Consider the following 17,825-nt stretch of genomic DNA (forward strand, 5'->3'; position numbering starts at 1 on the left):
GTAGTTAGTGTTTGGAGACACTGTTATGGGGATATTTATTGGTTTAATAATATTATCTATTAAATATGTTCTAGAAATTTTAGTGAAGAATTGTATGAAGAATTTGATTAGAGAGTATTGAATGTGTCATTTTTAGCTGATATATTTCGTAATTAATATTTGTTAGTACAGAAAAAAATAGTAATAAGTGAAAATGTTAAACCAAATTTACAAATAGACATTTACAAATAAACCAAATATATAAATAATTAATTAGTCCTCTGTAATAAAAAAGATAGCAGAAGAATTAAAATTTGTATGGAACTTAAACGTATAATTCATTTTCTAAGGACCCTTTTGAAAGGATCGCCATAATATTAAACGATAATATCTTATTGCAAAAACAATGGACACACTTCTACATTCAGGTAATGGTACACTTTATTTATTTGTATTCAATAGGAAATGCTCTTTCTTGCAAATGCGTCAACTACAGGAGCCGCCAGTATTCCAAAAATCAAGAACAGTGTACACCAGCCAGCCCTGCGTACGATCTATAAAAATATAATTCTTTCTTCGCATATATATTTTTAACAATATTTACAACTGTTATATATCTCCTTGATATTTTTATTAACATTTCACCTTGTCTTGCCATTCCTTGTTCGCGACGCAGTCGCGAAACTTCATCCTTGAAAAGTGAACCGTATTATAAAGTGGTATCCATGTATTTGGAATTTGTCTATACAGGAACGTGTCTAATCTTTTTCGAAGAAGGAACGATTTCCTCGTTACCAGATCTCTCATCTGAAAATTTTTTACACCTGTACTTAATCTTTATAATATCTGATATCGTTGAAATCAACTTTAATCGATTAACAAATTTCCTTTTCTCCGTTAAATCCTTTAAATCTTGCTACTTCTACCGTAACTATGACATTATTCGAAACTAAAAAAACAAATACACTTTGCATTATTAAAATCGACCTTAATCAATTAAAAAATTCTATTTCCTTCATTAAGCCTCGAAGCTTTACTGCATGAAATAAACATTCGTATGATAATTAAGAATTTCAGAAAAAAGAGAATCACTGTAGGAGGTAAAAATTATTTTTCACTTCGATAGCATTTCAATACGAGAAAAATACCTCGATATAATTGTATATGGCTAGATCGGAACTAGCTTGTGCGTCCTCGCATCGAAGTTCCGTGAACTTTGGAAGAATCAAACTGAAATCTGAGTCGTAGCGTTCCATTAACTCATCCAGTAATAAAATATCCTCGAAACCCTGGCAAAGTAAGAAAATAATTTATAAAAAGACTCGTGAGACCATTAATAACGATGGTTATTTAAGTAACAGGACCAAGATTATGGAAGATATCTTTTATGAAGCTAAATAGACGTGAAATCGAATGAAACTAACCGTGTTCATTCCTTGGGCGTAGAAAGGCACCATGGCGTGAGCAGCATCCCCAACGAGAAGCGTTTTTCCAACGTGATATGGTTTGCACTACAGCGTGTTTACAAAAAATAGAAAGATAAGATAAATTTAATTAAGACTAAATAGATGGTTATCATTCCAAGTACGTATGTACTTGATTAATCATAATTCGACTACCAATACTCATGCGTATTTAACTTGGATAAAAATATATCTTATCTTCAAAATGTGGTAATACATATTTTATCCTTTGTAATTTTTATACCTTTGCTCATCTTTATATAGCTTGCCATGTTTCTTACTTATTTATTAATTTCATACTTATCATAGATATAAATGAATAAACGTTTCCAGTCTAACAGCAACGATACTCGAATGGAATACTATTCCATACACACACTGGATGTTATTATTTAATCAATTCCATACATTTATTTTATTTATTCCGATTTTGTCTGAAATAGTCCAAATGACTAATTCGAATCGCAAAGAAGAGACTGGATAAATTATTGGAACTGGAGTATTAAAAATATATAATCTTGCGTAATTTTCCATTTCAATATCTTAAATATAACGAAACAATCCAAAGCTTTGAAACGTACCTTAATAAGATAAAAATCATCTCAACTAACGCCTCCTTTCCAATTAACAACAAATCCACCCAGACTCACCTTAATAGTAATCAATGTCTTTGGTTCCTTGTCGAAATAATCCTTAACTATCTTCTCCCTTCCAATTAATTGCAGTAGGTCCGGAAATTGCTCTTCGAAGAACTTCAAGAGATCCTGCGGCGTCTTCAACTTGTCCAACGTCGAGAAAGGGGCGAATATGTCACCAGTGAATGTATGGTCGTCATTAGGCAAGGCTATCATCATGAATTGTCCCCGTGGCCAAATATGAAAATGCTGACCACTCATCGCAAACTTGCAATCCAAGCGAGGTTTTCATATTTTCGAGGTTTCGTGAACAATGTCAAATGACTCGTATCTATTCTATTTATTCGTTTCTTTTCTTTTTAAATTATTGTACATGGTATCGAAAATTAGAAATCTAATAGTATGGAAATTTCCAAGCAATATTTTTCAATTCTCTTCAGGATTAAAAATCCGTTTTCCAATTTAAATTCGATTAAGTAAAATCGCATATAGAGGAAATTAATTGAGATGTGTAAAAAAATTGTGGAAAAGAAAAATTGCAGTTACCTCGTTATTTTTCCCAATGGGGACGAATAATTCGACGTAACCATGTTCAATGTATGTTTGACTAAAGTTGAACAGCGGCCTCTTCGCCATTACTCTTCTGATAGTCGAGTAAGCACCATCGGCGCCGATTATCAAATCCGCCTTTACCTCTTCTGTTTTTTGAGTCTTCGTGCTACAAAATTCAACGAGCTATACGTAACGCAAAATAATTTTCTAAATTATTTTATGAAGATATTCTTACTCTAGTATCTTCAGCTTCCCATTATCTAAATCCGCATCCACCACTTTCTTGTTGAAGAAAAGATTCACTTCTGGGTATTTATCGGCAGCTGTTCGACGAGGCAAAATTAAAAAAAAAAAAACGAAGAAAGAATGAATAAAGGATAATTAAGTGTCGAGTTTTGAAATGTTTGATTTGTAGAAAATTTAACATCATTTTCTATTCTTTATCAAATCGAATAAAAAGAATTCCTATCATGTTCATTAAATTCAAAAAATTCGTAGCGATATATTCTACATCTTAACATTTTAATGAAAATCCAGTAAAAAATACAGGGTGGTTGGTAACTGGCGATACAAGCAGAAAGGGGGTGATTGTACGCGGAAAAAGAAGTCGAAAATATAGAATAAAAATTTTTCGTTTGAGGCTTTGTTTCCGAGAAAATCGACTTTGAATTTTCGCTCGGTACGCGTGCGGTGCGTTATAACGGATTTCACTGTAGATCGTTGTCACGATGGAAAAATTAAAAAAAAAATTTTTATTCTATATTTTCGACTTCTTACCACCAGTTACCAACCACCATATATATATGAAGCCATAGCTCGAATGTCCGACTCAACTCGGCTCGTTCAGAAATTTGTTTTATCATTTCATTATAACTTCTTTTAATTTTTAGAAAACATTGTTTCCACCACAAGAAATTAAATACTTCAAAATCCTGCCTGTAAATATTAGTAGAAAATATTGTTTAAAAAAGGCATATCTTTTGGGAAAGCAATCACAAAGCTACTTAAACCTACAGGATTTTTGACAACAGATGGTAGAAGATTTAAAGGTGCTTGTGCAAACCAAAATAAGATAAAAATGCTGAATAGAAAAGGTCTAATGCCTCGTCGATTAATTTAAAGCTGTACGGATTAAAGAATAGAATGCGTAGACATTATCTTGTATGGAAAGTTTCATACGTATTCATGTACATATCAGATTAAAATGGCACTGGGGCGTTTTACGCAGAAGATCGTAAGAGGCACGAGCTAGTAGTAGCAAGAAACTTGACACGCTCGAATTCTTGTGGCTTCACGCACCGCCGCGTTATCGGATATCCAGTCATTTTTCTTTCAACATAAGAGCATCTAGTGTTCGTTCGCGATTCTTTTAAATCAAGATCCGATTTTTATCAAAATGATCGATCCTACAAAATCTTTTGGTTAAATTTAGATTAGAGTTTTGACTGATTTGCCGACTATCCGATTAATCGGTTCTCAAGAAGTCTACACATCAGCTGATTAGTAATCCGTGACGATCATTTTCAAACGCAATTGCTAAACCATCTTTATGATTGTATAATATTACGAAAAGAAAGCGAGAACTTTCTCACATTTTTTATTATACTTATCTTGTTACGTCTTGTTTTTTGTTTTAAGCAGCGTTTTCTTATCACAAAATTGAGAAATAACGAGCGAAGTTCCTAATTAGTTGGTACTTATCTGGATTGTTTCAATAAATGTTAGTTATTATCTTTATCTAATTATTTGAGAGAGAAGGATGTACGTCAATGAATTTCTGAATATTTACTTACCATTTAATAGAACTATGTTTAAGCGCCGTCTGCTGACTGAGTAAATGCACTGCAAAGGAGAGAGAGAGAGAAGGTGCCAGAAACATTCAAAAGTGACTATTGCCTTTTAAATATTATACATAGAAACTGTCATAGAAGAGTAGAAGTTCTAAAAAAATTGCTCACATTTCCGTTTACAATATCGTAAGGTATGTCCTTCAGGGTACCATCCTTGTTGTGGATCATTCTACCATGCATAGCAATGCCATGACTGATCACTGCCTCTTCAAGACCAACTGCCCTTAAAGCTTCCCGCCCTCGGATCGACACAGCCAAGTCAATGCTCTGGCCTCGAGAATACTCCACTCTGGTGTCTAAATGATGACAAGCGAATTTTAATCTTTGCATCTCTATTATATTTCTAAAAAACAAAAAAAAAATGGCAAACACGCGATATTTATTTATCGTAAAAGTGAATACGCGTATGGAAGAATATGAAGGGATTTTAATGCTCCGAAGTCACTTCTATCACAGCAACCGAACATTGAATAACAAGAAGGAAAATACAAAAAGCTTCTCGAAAGCATCGTGATTGTGAGAAATATACGTTTAGAATTGAAAGTTATTAAACAATCCTTGTAAAGTAAAGGAAAATCGGAAATTATCTTAAATACATAAGAAAGCAAGTTATATGCTAATTTAAAATTAAAAAGAAGACACAACAGAATATATATGTATATATAAATAGTGAAAATTCTTAAGAAGTTCACCTGCGCGATACTCGTAAATGTTCACAGAATGGCCTCTTTTTGCGAAATAGCAAGCTGCCAGAGAACCAACCTAAAAGATCAGACTCACTATATCAATTTTCCGCACGAGCTATCTTTGAAATATCTAGTAAAAGCTTTTCGAAATATTATTTCTTTTGCAAAAAAATTATTTTCGAACGTCAAAACACGTACCAAACCACCCCCGACGATGGCGATTCGCGACTTTCGATTGGTGGCCGCCATGGTATACCGTTCTGCACCGAAGCCGCTGACCAACTACCTGTCCTAGCAAGATCCTCGTCTTACCGTACACATTTACTAGCGTACATGGCGAGCTACGTAATACTAATCTCAGATATCGTTGTGAATTTTCGACAATTCCAAGAATTTTGGGAGAAACGCAACTTTTTTTCGGAGGTGTAGAAGGTGCAAGGATCGATCAGACTTACCGTGGATCAAAGTAGATCTTTATCAGAGACAATTTTTAAGTTTCTGAGTTTTGGGAAGTATTTGAGAGTTTAAAATAACTTGTTAGTGGAAAAATGGTGTCTTGAAGTGTATCTTTGGAAGAGATAAGATACAAGAAACTTTGATCTTCGCCAATGTATTTTGCGAAGATATGATTAAAAGCAGGTGTGTATATCTGAAGATATCTTTATATCGATATTTATATCGCTCTAATATCTTTCTCTTGTAATACCTTTAAAATTTAAAGATCTCGTTGTCTTGTATTTCATACGTTTATCGTATAGATTATTTTATAGATTGTTATGTCCTCTTTCTCTTCGTTAAATGCATTCAGAGGTATTAATGGATTATCAGGAGATCATATTTTAATACGACTTGAATTCTGACACCGTTCTCAGTGGAAACTAGTTGGTTCAATCTGACCTTCGCGTATCTATTCAACCGAGATACTATGGTTTTATATACGTAGCGGAGTTAAATCACGAAACACAGAAATTCTCAAATGTCTTTTTAAAATCTTTCGCAGAATCTCCCAACGTAAGAGAAAAAGGAAAGAAACGGAGACTTATTCGATGAAGAAGATAAGCCAGATCATCGTAGGAACTCCGAACGCAAAAGGAAAGAAGAATCATTATAGATCACTCAACCCAAGGAGACCAAAAACCCACCCAATAATTTCCTATAAAACTGAAGAAAGAAAAATAAGAAATTATTCCAATAGAAGAAGAACGAAGAATTCTAAAAAATCATTCCAGAAAAAAGAAAACTGTTAAGAATCTTAAGAAATTATCCCAACGCAAGGAAAAAGAAAAATCCAAAGAAATTATCCGAAATCGAAGAAGGAAGAAAAGTCCTGCTATAGTGGGCTACATTTTATATAGTATACGGTATAGCGTAGTTATAATAACATAAGCTTTGACCGAGTGCGCGGTCCATTATGATTGATCGCAGGTCACAATTTCCTTGAACATACCCACTCGCTGATTGATGCTAACTTTTTATTTCTGCTTGCATTCCGACTTTACGTTGATTTCCATTTATACTATATGGTAGAATAATAACCATAGAACTTATACATAATAAAAAAAAAAACATACATGTTACACGAGAACAATAGACATAAACTTACTCATAAACTAAAACGCATACGTAAGAATCGGTATAAGTGGAAGTGCAAATCCACTTTGACCAATCTTTTCCTTCACGATTACCCCTATTCCTTTTGTTTTCTGCTCTGGCCAACCGCTCCTTTGCGTGGACAGCTAACCGGACGGAAAAGTTCTCTGCTTCGATGCGCTCCCTTGTGGACCAACTGCACAGAGACTCCGAGGATAGACCAATAATCAACCCGAGTTCCGCGCATAGTCTCACTCGGTCGACATCCGTCGGCCAAGTCTCGCATAATCTAACCTTGTATCACTTGCACATAATTGTACATAAAACTGCAAGAATAAAAGTTCTTGCCACACTACTAAATTACCTCAACGCAGAAGAAAAGAAAAATCCTTAAAAGACCATCTCAACGCGAAGAATAAAAAGGGAAAACCCTGACCCAGTGGAACGCAACAAGCCCAAAGCCCAAACAGAAACATAAACCATAATAAAGAAATAGACGCGCGAAAAGATTCTCGCTGGCTCATAGCAGAGATTCGAGGTGCTCCTGGCCGGTCGCGCCAGGGGGTAGCGCGATGAAGCTGAAAACGGCGACGAACGTGGCGTGCCCGTCGTCGTCGTCGTCGTCGTCGTCGGTTTGCTCTGCGGCGCTGTCCGAAAAATCAAAAATAGCCGGTGTGCCAGTCAGTGCGGCGATGTCGACGGCGAACGACGTTTCGACGGTACGGTTCGGCCGGTGGTGGTGGTGCTGGCGGAGACGAAGGAGGAATACTACCTACGGGCCAACGACGATGCCGACGGGATACGCGAAGACGATCGTCCTTCTCGGTGTTTTCGCGGTGTTATGCGCCCTCTTAGGCACCGTGGACGCCGTCGCGAGGACGAAACCGGACGAGCCTCGGTCCAAGGGTAGCCACAAGGACGCCGAGCCTGTCATCGAGGAAGTTAATGCCAAACAGCTCGAGCGACTCCTCAACGAGAAGGACTTTGTTGCCGTGTATTGGTGTAAGTGTTCCTCTCATCCTGGGACTGTGGATGTTTTCGTTTTGATTGGTATTCTTTTCTAATAAGAAATTTCGTGCCAATTTCATTCTAATTTGGTTCCAATTTAGTTTGAATTGCCATTTTCCAACGACAGAAGTTTCGTGGAGCGACTTGGATTCTCTGCTTTGGCAAGAGGGTGGAGCAAGACGATGACGATGATTGCTGTCCCTCCTTCGTTCTAGCGATGTTTTCTTAGTTTCTGGAATCGTAAAATAATTGATTCTGAGGATTTGTCTTGTAGATGCTTGTTGAGGTTTTGCGGAACTTTTAGTAGTTCTGACTTCGATAATTGGAGGGTGTTTGTTGGAGTTTTGAAAAGATGTAGTTCTGAATATTAGATCGATGGTTAATATCTTGTATTTAGGTCCTGTCTTTTAGCTCCGGTATTTTAGGCTGATATTTAGGTTCTATAGTTTCGGTTCTCTATTTGTGATTCATACATTTGTGGGTGTAAACATTTGTGAGAAATCTTAGATTCTATATTTTACGATTATGTAGAATGTTGCGTTGTTAAAGAGACGTTTAAAGTATTTCAAACACAATATAGACTAGAATATATTTCACTATGAACACGTGTTACCTCATACACGCCATCAATAATTCATGAACAGTCTCAACAGAATTAATGAGAATAAAATACTACTTCAAATTTAACCCTCAAGTATCTTATCGTGCTATAACACCCTCCACTCTTTATTACTTTAGTCACAAGCAGGCTAAACTGATCAGCTTCGTCATTTAGTTCCTAAACTATAGTCATTTAATCTCTTTTAATTAAGATAGAATATAGATGAAATATCACCAGATTAATTAACATTGAACAGATTTAAGCAATTCTACTGGCTATATAATCCTCGAAGATCATAGTTGCCAGTGAACAATATTTTCAACGATGTTCCATTCATTTTCAAAAACTATTTAAAGAAGAATGACGGATTACAGACTTTGAAAATTGGAAGATTTCGACGTTCCAGACTTTTTGAAAGGCATTAGGTTTGTCGATTGCGAAAGTGAACTCAGGAAGTACAGAAGCAATGCGACGTCCGCCGACACGTGGCAGCTACTCAATCTTACATAACCCGTTTATAGCCTCAGCCCTTTTGCTTCTGGTACGGCCAGCAAATTCTTCGGGGTACCTCGTGCTGTATGCTCCATCCCCCTTTCTCTTCCCTTCTCTATTTCACTCTCCATTTTCACTCTTGCATTCCTCTCGGTTCAGCGACTCTAAGGCGAAGCTGGCTCTCGATCCTCCTCCATCGCCTTCCAACTTTTTCGCTCCTCTAAAAGAAATCTGGGTTGGAATCGAAATTCTTCGAGAAAAGATTATACTAAATTAAGAAACTACGTGCTTAACGTAGATATTTTATTCTCAGAAATTGGGTTAGAAATGTCCGAGATATTTAACGTGACAGTGATATCACGTGACACACAAATAATTGCTCTATAGTGATAATAATATTTCGAAATTCAATGAACACAATTTGGAATCAACTTCTACGAATTTTCAACTGTCTTTGTTATCAATTAGACAGTAAATCAATCAATCAATAGAAATTTCCTTTACTTTCGTAGATTATTATTTGAAGACATCTATAACATATGAAAATTCTAAACTGACTTCTTCTATCAATTATTACATTTAAATGCCAGATACTTGACCAACAGCGTATTTTTGAAGATTGATGGAATTTATCAGACCATCGCACGAATATTTGTAAAATTTTCTTGGCTGCAAGACGCCTGTTCCACCCTTCCACGTTCTTCGTCCTCTTCATCTTCTTCTTATTCTTGTTCTTCTTCTTCATCTTCGAATTACATAATCCGTGGCGGTGCCGTAGTGGGTGTCGATGAAAGCCAGAACTGCAACACGCGATTCGTCATTGAGATCGTTTTGCGTGCAAAAGACGACAAGTGAGACGTCAATACGTGCACGGTTTAATGTACCAAGGCGGGGACGCGCGTTCACGCGTTATAAATAAATCTCTCGGCAGGAGATTGACGCCTCTGTTTCTCGTTGAAATCGTTGGTCTCGACCATCTTTACCTTTTGTCCTCAACGAATCTCCAGAATGAACGATCATGCCATTCCTGACGATCATGCCATTCCTGACGATCCAACCCGTTGCTGAATCCATTTCGCTGCCTCCATTACAGCGACGTTAATAATCCGCAAAATTGTTTCTTGCGTTATTTTTACCGATAAAAAGTAGAAAATCGAGGAACGTTATTGCACAAATAAATTTATACTCTTGTTTGTTTCTTTCCGAATGAAAAGTCTTCGTTTCAAGTTTTCGACTTCATCGTGCGAGTGCGTTGGGGTTGTTGATAGATCATAGTATTCGACATAATCAAAATCAATATTTAAAGAATCAGTTTGTCGTAATAAGTAATTTGCAAAGCAATATTAACGTCTCGTTTAATATTATTTTTACGTAAAATTCTTCGCAAGGGGTTAACAATGGATGAAATAGATTTTTGAAGAAGACGATTGTACATAAATTCAGTGGTTTCCTTTCAAGGAGATTTTTCATAAGTTCGATGATAGATAGATTTTCAAGAAAATAAATAGATAAATTCGATGTTTTCTTTTGGTCTCGAATTTCAATTTGGGAGAACGACGTTGATGGAGTGTACAATTATATATAGGAGGTAATATACACGTTATTCACGCGGATTGCATTCGCATGACAATTAACAAGTATTAAATTCTCTCCCTTTGCCAAGTGGAGTCGACTCAGTAGGACAAGCCGTCTCGAGGTAAACGCGAATCTTCGCAAGCGTCTGCGTCTGCAATTGAAATAATGTGACTTTAATAATAATTCTCTATCAAACTGTACGTTATTGTTTTTCCATCATTCGCCGTTTCGTGATTACGTCATTCTTTGGTATTTTTAACAAAACAAATGTCAAAACAACGGAAGAATTTTTGCTGTGAATCAGAAAATTATTCCCGCGGTCGAAATATACAGGTTGACGAAAATGTATGAGACAGTAAGACAGGAAAGAATTTTCTAATATTTTTCTATCTAGAAATATATATATATATATTTTATTTATAAATCGTCAAGGCTCTAAAAATAATAAAATCGTAAGAGAATCTTGAAGAATTACGACTTATAATAGTAGAAAAACGAATTACAATTCTCGCATGTTTTGACATCAGAAGGTTATCTTATGTATATTCAAAAATTCTTACCGTAGTAAAATGATTATTCGATAGGACACAATTTTTATGTCGTAACTTTGACCTGTTCTTTTGCGAATTTTTTGCCAATTATTTTCTAACTCTGTGAAAATCCGTAAAAGTGTAAATTTACAAATACCCTTACTATTTTGTTATCTCAGAATCTTAACTCTATATATATATTTCTAAATTTAAAGTATCGGAAAATTCTTCTCATCCTATGATTTCATAGATCTTCGTTACATCCTCTGCTATGCAAATAATTTTGACTTCACACGCTGACTTATTTATCTGTGAGGATAAAATGTACCCAACAGGCGCCGAACGAATTGTTGATCCTACAAAATTTTTGGATACAGCATGTAAATATAGAAGCTGGGAACAGAAGCTGGCACAATAGAACGTTTATCAGAACATGAACAAACAAAATCGTTTGCACTTTCTATATAACACGAAACGCAAGGTAAAACGTTTACATAAAATTTCCAATGCGGCATCCAGTGGATCTTTTCAAGTGGATGAAACTGATGTAACGATTAGACGATGAACGTATCGATTTTGACACTTGGTTCGAGGACAACCGCAGAATCTTTCATTGATACTCCGTCCGCAGTACGAGAACGTAAATTTAGACGCTCGCAAGGTGGCTCGGTGCAATGGAAGTTTAACGAATGCATTAATCACAGAATCATTTAAAATCGTAGTTAAACGCGTAAATATAGAAGCCAGGGTTACCTCGGTACAATACGTGAAGCCTGTATCGAAGCATTGAAACGTGGGATATAAACAGAGTATATGAAAATAGCTGGCACATTGCGTGGATGACCATAAAGTTTTATGACGTTTTAAAGAGAATACTATACTCCTATGTATATTATGATAATTTTGAAAACAGAAAAATATTTGATAGAGTTGCTTTATGATGTTTCAAAGAAACTACTACATTCATATAGGTGTACACATATCAAAATAAATTTGAAAACAGGAAGAACTTTATAGCAAATATGATAAGGTACATGATGACATGATGTGTGATTAATTAACTGAAAAATGGAAAGATAGAAATAACAATCTATTAACCATCGCTTGTTAGACAGTTATGGCACGAAAGCGGAAGTGAATGGTAAATGGATTAACCTTGTACGAGAAATTGAGTGAAAGATAGTGTTACGGCTGAGGCGAAAGCCGATGGGAGTTTATGAAGTTAGTCTGGCTGTGATTTTGTTGCTCCAATGCAAGAGATACGCCGGCCACTGACTCACAGTGTCGTGACGCACACAAATGTGAACGGGTGGCGATCGCGACATATCAAGATGTGTTGCCAGCCGTTCGTTTAATTCAATCGATAGAACTCGCGTACATCGTGCTCATAATTCAACGACGAGACGATGAAAATCGTCGGGTCAAGGAGCTTTTTCACGTATGTAATTGCAAGACAATTCGTTGTAACATGGAGTATGACAATTTAATTAACATTGACAGACGAGATATTTAAAGAAGATGCGTAAACGTTGAGTTTAAGTTTAGAGAATTATTCATCTCTCTGAAGGAATCGAGTAATTAGAAATGATTAATCAGTCAAATTATAAGTCAAAGCTCTCATTATAAATTCAGGACAAGTGTTCTTTGCTCCATAAGCTTAATCTGTCCGCTATAAACGGAACTTTGATGAACAAATTGTAATTTCTTATAAAAAGAAAACTAAATTTTCTAAAATATTATATATTTCTTAAAAAATAAATCCAACAAATTAGGAACTAAAATGTAGTTAATACACCGGTAACAGTGGTTCTATGACGTGGTGTAACAGCTATGCAAGATCGACGTTCTAAAGAAGCTCCCAGTTCTACGATTAATTTTAGTAATTTACCTCGAATCATCTTGCTTTATTTTTTATCGCTATTTTCACATTCAAGATCGAGAAGCTCAGACGAAGAACATTAGAAGAAAAGAGACACAGATTGAAAGGCGCTGGCTGGTAAAATGGTAAAGTGGAGCATGACGAAGTGGCACATGTAAAGATAAACTGTCACCTGGTCTAACAAGGGTTAAAGCCTTTCGAAGGCAGGAGGTCACTGGTTATCCTCTTCGCCTCTTGACAACCTGTTCTTAGTGTATACTCGTGTGTCACGTCTCTCACGTATGTCGCATTCTTCTCGAGACTCTCCCCTGAATCACGTTTTCATAATACCTCCTGACGTAATAGCTAACACGCTAAAAGACGAACAAAATAACCAACAGCAACGATTCACGTCGAAATATCTCGGACGATTGCTATCGCTCTTTGCCAACAGCGAATGATCATGCGAAATCAGATAAAACAGCAGTTTTTAATTGTAGAACTGCGATAAAGTATACAATTTAACGGATAAGATTTATCAACTCTTTTGCTAGGAAATATATATACAAAGTGTCCCATGCAATTAGGACGAGCTATATCTGTAAAATATTCGAAATGACAGAAAATTTTGATAAGTGAAAAAGCATTTCATTTTGAAGAATATCATAACAATTGTATTAACCCCTTCGCTTTATCAAATTCGACCAAATCGCAAGTATGAGAAACGCAGCAAGACATACCCCAGCCAGAAAGCAAATTCCACCAATTAAGTAGAAAAAGAAGCACAACCGAAAGAATCCAAGCCTAAACCCGATTATTTCTCTTCCATCTGAAAAACGGGGCTTCTTTGGCTTTTTCCTCGACTATCTTCGACATCGTTTTCATGACGTAACGGAGTTACTCTGAAAATACACCGGCGCGAAGTCGAGGAGGAACGTTTCGTTGCGGCTCATCCTCGCCTCTGTTAGCCTCCTGTAAAAATAGTCTCTCGAACATCACAAAATCTCTCCCGCACTCTCCCTCTTCTTTTTTCTTTCTTTTTTCTTTATTTTTCTCGTGACGTGGACGCGTAATTATTTATTCGGTGAACTTTTATAGAAAACTCCATTGGCCGGGGTTCTGGTCGATCGGTAGGGAAGGAAGAGCGACACCTCTCCCGAAGCTTACCGTAGCAAGGCCGGCGCTCCGGTAGCCGCCACTTTTAGCACACGTTCGAGTTATTTTAGCGCTTGCCGCCAAGCCTATCACTATCGTCTCGACTGAAAACATACCGTCCTCGACCACCCCACAACCAAGATCGTCCTCGAGTCAACAGTGTTGAGATCGTGCAACTGGAACCACCTCCAGGTAGACGAAAATCTTAATTGGTTCGAGGGATAACATGGTTAGGATGGGGGATAAGGGGCGAGACTTTTTTAACAGAGTCGCCGTGAAGACCCGGACGACGAGCTCGAGATGCGGGCCTATTTCCAGCCGCCGTGTTCTCGCGGCTTCTTTGCCACGTGCACGCCGCTTTTTCTTCTGATTATTTCGTTAAGTTTGACAAGATAAAGAAGATAGGGAGAGCGAGAGATCGTATTTCGAAATTTTTCGATAGAAAACTGAATTTTCTGTTTCCGTTTTTCGAGTTTTGCTTCGACAGAGTTGATTTGGGTTACAGGTCCACTGTGCATTTTTATACATTTGTAGGAGATTGAAATGTTGCGATGATGGAAAAATGCGTAAAAATACACAAAATATCTCAAGTATTGTAGGATGCTCGTTGTTGCATGTAACAGGTAAAACAGATCGCTGATTAGAATTTACTTCTCTAAAATAGAAGCACGTAAAAATATCGATTCGCATAAACATTCACAGTGTAATTATAGTTGTCTATTTATAGTTGTTTTTTTGCACAGTCTATTAAGTCGGTATTCTATTCGTTGCTCGTGTCAAACATAATTACGTTTCATAAAATCATGAGGTTTACGTGCCACTCTTGCACACTAAACTTTCTTTCTACTCCGTTGCAAAACGATACTTCTGATTTATTCTTGTACAAGGTATCATTATTTCCTATCCTTTCTGCGCAGATTTCGTCCGGACCTTGTATATTACGTTTACTTTTTGGTGTTTAATGTAGTAGAATTGTTTAGGTTCTTTGGTAGAGGTTGTTACGAGTTCTTTGATGAAGTACTCTATGATCGAGTGATGTTAACAAATAAGCGTCATATAACCTAATAATAATAATCTAATAAAGAAGTTATTTCGCGTAAGATGAAAACATCGTATTAAAAACACGCGATTTTTACCAACGGATGTATCTAACAAGCGAAAAGGGTTTCGAGGCGAGTAGAAACGATTATGAAAGATCAGACGCGTGTCAGAAGACAAGTGCACTGGAAGAGATATTTCCAGCCGCACTGCCTCGTTTCGAGCTTCCTGAAAGACGAGCTCTTTCCGCCCCGTCAATTAAGGAGAAGATTCCTTGTCCAATCATGTCGATCGTTTCTGTCGCGTCATTAACACGGAACAATTACCCTTTGATCCTCCTCCGAAACTCTTCGACAAGGTACCATTTTATAAATAAACGTTAGAACCACGTAAGTCGTGATTTATGTGCAAATGGTATGAAATCTCGCGATTCATCGATGATTTAGTAGGAATGCATCGAATGAAGAAGGAAAGGTCGGACTAGAAACAGGTAACATTGGCTTAGAAACACTGTTCGCTGAAGAAAATGGCTTTGCTATAGCTTTCGTTCCACTAATAAACTGTTCTGTTTTCACAGCCGCGTGCAACCGATTCGACTGTCGTCTCGAATTTCACTCTCATTAACCTCGAGATTGCACGAGGAATCTGGAAATTTTCGCTCGTGGTAACGTTCTGTTAGTTTAATGGATTTACGATTAAGAGAAACGTGAGAATTGTAACTCCGCGCGATTTACGGCCGCTGAGGCTAGGTCATCGTTTTCAAGGCCGAATATCGCGCAAAGATCGCTAGGAAGGAACGTGGAGCATCTTTCGAAGATTCGACTAGGATCTAAAATTGTTTTACATGACGGTGCTTCGATGATCTTCCTCTTCCGCGTCATTTGGCAGCGCGAGACGGTTGAAGTAATATTTTCACCTGTACGACTATTCTCTCTTTCGTGAAAATAGGAAATAAAGTGGCAGGAATTTACTAGAATATTGTATTCAAGGAACATATTTATTCAAGATGTAGATATTATCATATAACATTTTTTTAATCCCGCGGTGGACGAAGAGAGAAGTGACCGGAAAATTGATCCTCTCGCTAAAGAGAAGAAAACAAAAATGTGTAATCTAAGTTAGTTAAAAATTTCGACACTTTTTATTTGGAGAAACGATACAAAATATCATTGTGTAGCATTTTTATAATTCTTTGGCGAATAAGAAATACAATAGCTGACCCAATTAACAAATAATCTGAGCAATCTAGCTAAACATTTAAAGTTGAAAAAGTGACAGATCTAAAGGTAAAAAATCAATCATCCCCAAAGGAAAGGGCATTTAATCGACATACGTATAGATAATTGAAGATAGCCAATGGGCTTTTTACCCCTAAGAAATAAATAAAACAGCAGGGAAGGGAATTATAAGTTAGATTTTGATCATCCGAAGGTATCGAATAGTTGGCCACCTGTTCTGCGGGTTAATTTAATTATCGCGCTGCCAGGAAAAAGTGAGAATGAGAAAATTGCTAATTCAATGATAAGCACCACTGATCCTTTGCCAACTATTCGCGTTGCTTGGATATATATATATATACTTGCGATACTATAGGTTGTTTATTCAGGAGTATAGATAGTCGGTGGTATGTTTGCTTGAGCATGTCGTCGCTACTTTAATCATAGACTTACCGCACAGTTACGTTTTCCCTGTAATAGCTTTATAGTCTACTCCCGAAGAACGACCGCGTTCTCCTCCGCGTTGTTGCCTTGAAACCTCATTTAAAAATAATTCCACTCAATCATTTTGTCCAAAACTATTCATCTCGAATCATCGTCCCGATCTGTGAGAGATTCGGCGTGGTAAAAGTAGAATTGGAAAAGATGTACACCATAATCGAATATCTTAAGGGATACTTAAAAGGATGGAAAAATGAAAAGAAATGTGTAATCTAAGGGATTCTTAAATTAAAGGAAGGATAGAAAGGAAAACGTAACCTGGATACTTCAAGACACGCTTGGAGGCTTCGAAATGAAAAGGAAGAGGAAATATTTCGCTATATAGAGAACTATGAAATTTATGGTCTTGATGAAAATGTTGCTTTGTAACAGGTAATTCCATGTTTATCCGGCTCGTTTATGATTCTCCGAGATTATTTAATGTCTAGGAGTACAAGTCGGTAATAAAACGATCGCAGACATGCAAAAGATTCATTCGAAACCACATGCTACGAAGGAAAACAGACAGAAATTGGTAAAAAAAACAGACAGAAATGTGCCAAACTCGACTATAAAATATGGCGAGACAGCCGTAAAAAGAATTGTCGGGTAACATTGTTCCTTTGCGCTGGTTAGGGACCATATTGCTTGTACAGGTCACTGCACCTGGTTATTATAGAACTTGACCACGAAATTTTCCATTGATTCATACTCCAATTTTTTAGAATCTTTTTTTATTTGCAGTTCCACTAAAATCGTACAACAATTAAAAAATCCAGAAAGGTATTAAGAGCACACTTTCATTTATAGAATTTAGTTTTTAAATACTAGTTACAAATAAATTTCTGTTTTCTTTCTCCTGATATATATATATTAAAGCCCTGACTTCGTAAAATTTCACAAAGAATGTAAAAATGATAGTTAGAGTATTTTAAAATTCTCGTCTTATTCTACTTCAGAGTTCACAAAAAGATCTGTTTCTATATAAATCAAAGTCCCTTAATTTAATAATAAAATTTTTTTATGCGCACTTATGCTTCTTCGTAGATTATTTGTTCACTAAGTAAAACAGATAAAATATCAACTATAGAGGCATTTAGCCTAACTCTTTCAAAA

The 17,825-nt window shown here is 36.5% G+C and overlaps 2 protein-coding genes across 4 annotated transcripts in view; one reads left to right on the forward strand and one right to left on the reverse strand.

Moving 5' to 3' along the window:
- Positions 1 to 117: 117 nt before the first annotated feature.
- cn (Kynurenine 3-monooxygenase cn) lies at positions 118 to 7,230 on the reverse strand. Its single transcript, XM_033344559.2, has 11 exons — positions 5,364 to 7,230; positions 5,172 to 5,241; positions 4,588 to 4,775; positions 4,423 to 4,471; positions 2,865 to 2,952; positions 2,624 to 2,795; positions 2,093 to 2,344; positions 1,404 to 1,490; positions 1,128 to 1,268; positions 625 to 786; positions 118 to 533 (listed from the first exon to the last, which is right to left on the reverse strand). The coding sequence occupies exons 1-11, from the start codon at positions 5,412 to 5,414 to the stop codon at positions 435 to 437; spliced, it is 1,359 nt and encodes a 452-aa protein (XP_033200450.1). The 5' UTR covers positions 5,415 to 7,230; the 3' UTR covers positions 118 to 434.
- An 82-nt stretch (positions 7,231 to 7,312) lies between these two features.
- The window catches only part of hlk (hulk), a 44,505-nt gene continuing 33,992 nt past the window's right edge, over positions 7,313 to 17,825 (forward strand). For all 3 annotated transcript variants that reach the window (XM_076620450.1, XM_033344549.2, XM_033344551.2), the window contains exon 1: positions 7,313 to 7,757. In XM_076620450.1, the coding sequence (XP_076476565.1) occupies positions 7,328 to 7,757 (430 nt within the window). In that variant the 5' untranslated portion in view covers positions 7,313 to 7,327. The remainder of the gene's footprint in view (positions 7,758 to 17,825) is intronic.

This window comes from Bombus vancouverensis, chromosome 8 (assembly GCF_051014615.1).
Source record: "Bombus vancouverensis nearcticus chromosome 8, iyBomVanc1_principal, whole genome shotgun sequence".
Taxonomy (NCBI): domain Eukaryota; kingdom Metazoa; phylum Arthropoda; class Insecta; order Hymenoptera; family Apidae; genus Bombus; species Bombus vancouverensis.

Excerpts from the sequence above, each read along its gene's own strand:
- cn (XM_033344559.2), bottom strand. The coding sequence starts at position 5,414 with ATGGCGGCCACCAATCGAAAGTCGCGAATCGCCATCGTCGGGGGTGGT. Across the intron at positions 4,472-4,587 it reads ACGATATTGTAAACGGAAAT|TGCATTTACTCAGTCAGCAG; the intron begins GTGAGCAATTTT and ends TCTCCTTTGCAG. Across the intron at positions 1,491-2,092 it reads AGACATTGATTACTATTAAG|TGCAAACCATATCACGTTGG; the intron begins GTGAGTCTGGGT and ends AACACGCTGTAG.